The 1,813-nt window shown below is 54.8% G+C and overlaps 1 protein-coding gene across 1 annotated transcript; it reads right to left on the minus strand.

Annotated features, from left to right (window-relative positions):
* Window positions 1–308: 308 nt before the first annotated feature.
* Window positions 309–1,557, minus strand: LOC109939623 (uncharacterized). Its single transcript, XM_020537915.2, has one exon. The coding sequence runs from the start codon at window positions 1,066–1,068 to the stop codon at window positions 676–678; it is 393 nt and encodes a 130-aa protein (XP_020393504.1). The 5' UTR covers window positions 1,069–1,557; the 3' UTR covers window positions 309–675.
* Window positions 1,558–1,813: the final 256 nt, after the last annotated feature.

The following is a 1,813-nucleotide window of genomic DNA, read 5'->3' on the forward strand; positions in this document are numbered from 1 at the left end:
GATTGGATCTCAGTTTATGAATCATGCGTGCGTGTTTCTACTACGCCTCTCCGAGAACGAGGGACGATCACCATGTTTCTGCATGCGCGCGCGCTGATCAGAGCGAGAACTCCGAATTAAAACAACCGATGAAATCCTGCCGAACGAAGAAGCCAAGTGCGATCTCTGCCAGGGACAGGTTCTAAGGTAGACTTACGTCCGAAGCCCGAAGGTAGTCGCAAGGAAAACCGCGCGCGCGCGTTCTAAGGATGGGATCGTCGCCGGAGAAGACGGTGGCGCTCGATGGAGTTATTATTTAATCCAAGATATATACGAAACCAAGAAAACCACCAGCTCGTTTGTTATATCCGATGCATTAATTGACGCGCCTTTTTGATTTCTCGATCGATCAAACTAAGCCTTCATATCGAAGGCTTCTTGACTGGTCCGATCCGATCCTTACATATATGTACACACTTGGACCAAAAATAAGCTAGACTTACATATATAGAAGCTGCGTAGTCGTAGTCGTCATGCTCATGCATGAACGCAGGTATATTACCAGTGCCCTAGCTAGAGCTTGGGCGCGTAGCAAGCTGTCGATCGAGGACTAGGAGACGAAAGGAACGCGAAGCCCAGGCGCAAACCTCAGCCAAAGAGAGCCCGAGCGCATGCAGCGATCACCACCGTATCAATTCAGAGCCCGACGACGGACACCGGCGAGGCGCGGTGGTGGCCGTGGCCCGGCGGCGGCGGGGCCCTCGGCGACGCGGCGCCGGCGGACGACGACGCGGCCTGCTTCTTCCAGGACGCGGTGCGCAGCATCTGGCGCATGCCCTCGGCGACGCGCCCCGCGGGCCCGCCGCGGCCCTTGAGCGTCCGGCAGATGCCCATGTGCGCGCGCACGGCGTCCTCCACGTCGGGCGCCGCGGCGCCCCGCGCGCACTTGCCGGCCTCGTACTTGACGGCCTCCGAGCACAGGCCGCACAGCCACCTCCCCCCGAAGTAGGCCCGAACGCCGCCGATGTACTCGCCCGTGCACTCCTCCTCCAGGCCGCAGCACTCGCAGCCGACCGCCTCCACCTCCATGCCCAGCCCCACACACGTATCGATTGATAGAGGTGTTCTTGCTTGCGAGGTGCGCTCATCAGACTATCAGAGGAGATGCTAGCTAGGTAGATAGCCCGAGAGCTGAAGATCGAATCGGCATCCGATTAGAGTCGTCGATCGGTCGAGATGTTCTTGCTTGCGAAGCGGAGCTGCTATGCGCTGTTGTGTGCTTCTCCGCTCGGGGCTGAATACCTTGACGTGTTTATATGGTGTTGGCCTCCCGGCCGGGGAAGGAGAAGGAAGGGGCGGCTCCGTCTCCGATACAGCGCCTGACGGCGATGCCCTGCATGGCACCTGTCTCTGTCCGGCGACCGGCGCAATTAACAGTATTGTTTTCGCCGGAAAAAGACTGCGTTTTCGGCACATGGAACTATGGAAGGCTCCGTCAGATGATGAGAGTCATGGCTGGACAATACATTTACTCCTCACTCTCGCCACTGTTCTCACGTAGCGTAGGTATACTGTACGTAGCAGATGTGAGTCGTACGCATAGGACAGGCTGCCGGATTGTGCCCTCGCCAACAGGGAACAGAGAGATAAAACACTCGGGCCGGCGGACTGTTTCGTATATATACTAGTACTCAAAGAAATACAATATAATAAATGAGTGTTTACTTTTTAGAGACTAATTTTTACTCCTTCCATTTTATTTCATTATAGTTATTTTTATTTTAGTTTTTGTATTCGACAATTTAGAACCTAAAATAAAATAAAACTGAGTGAC

Source organism: Zea mays, chromosome 5 (assembly GCF_902167145.1).
Source record: "Zea mays cultivar B73 chromosome 5, Zm-B73-REFERENCE-NAM-5.0, whole genome shotgun sequence".
Taxonomy (NCBI): Eukaryota; Viridiplantae; Streptophyta; class Magnoliopsida; order Poales; family Poaceae; genus Zea; species Zea mays.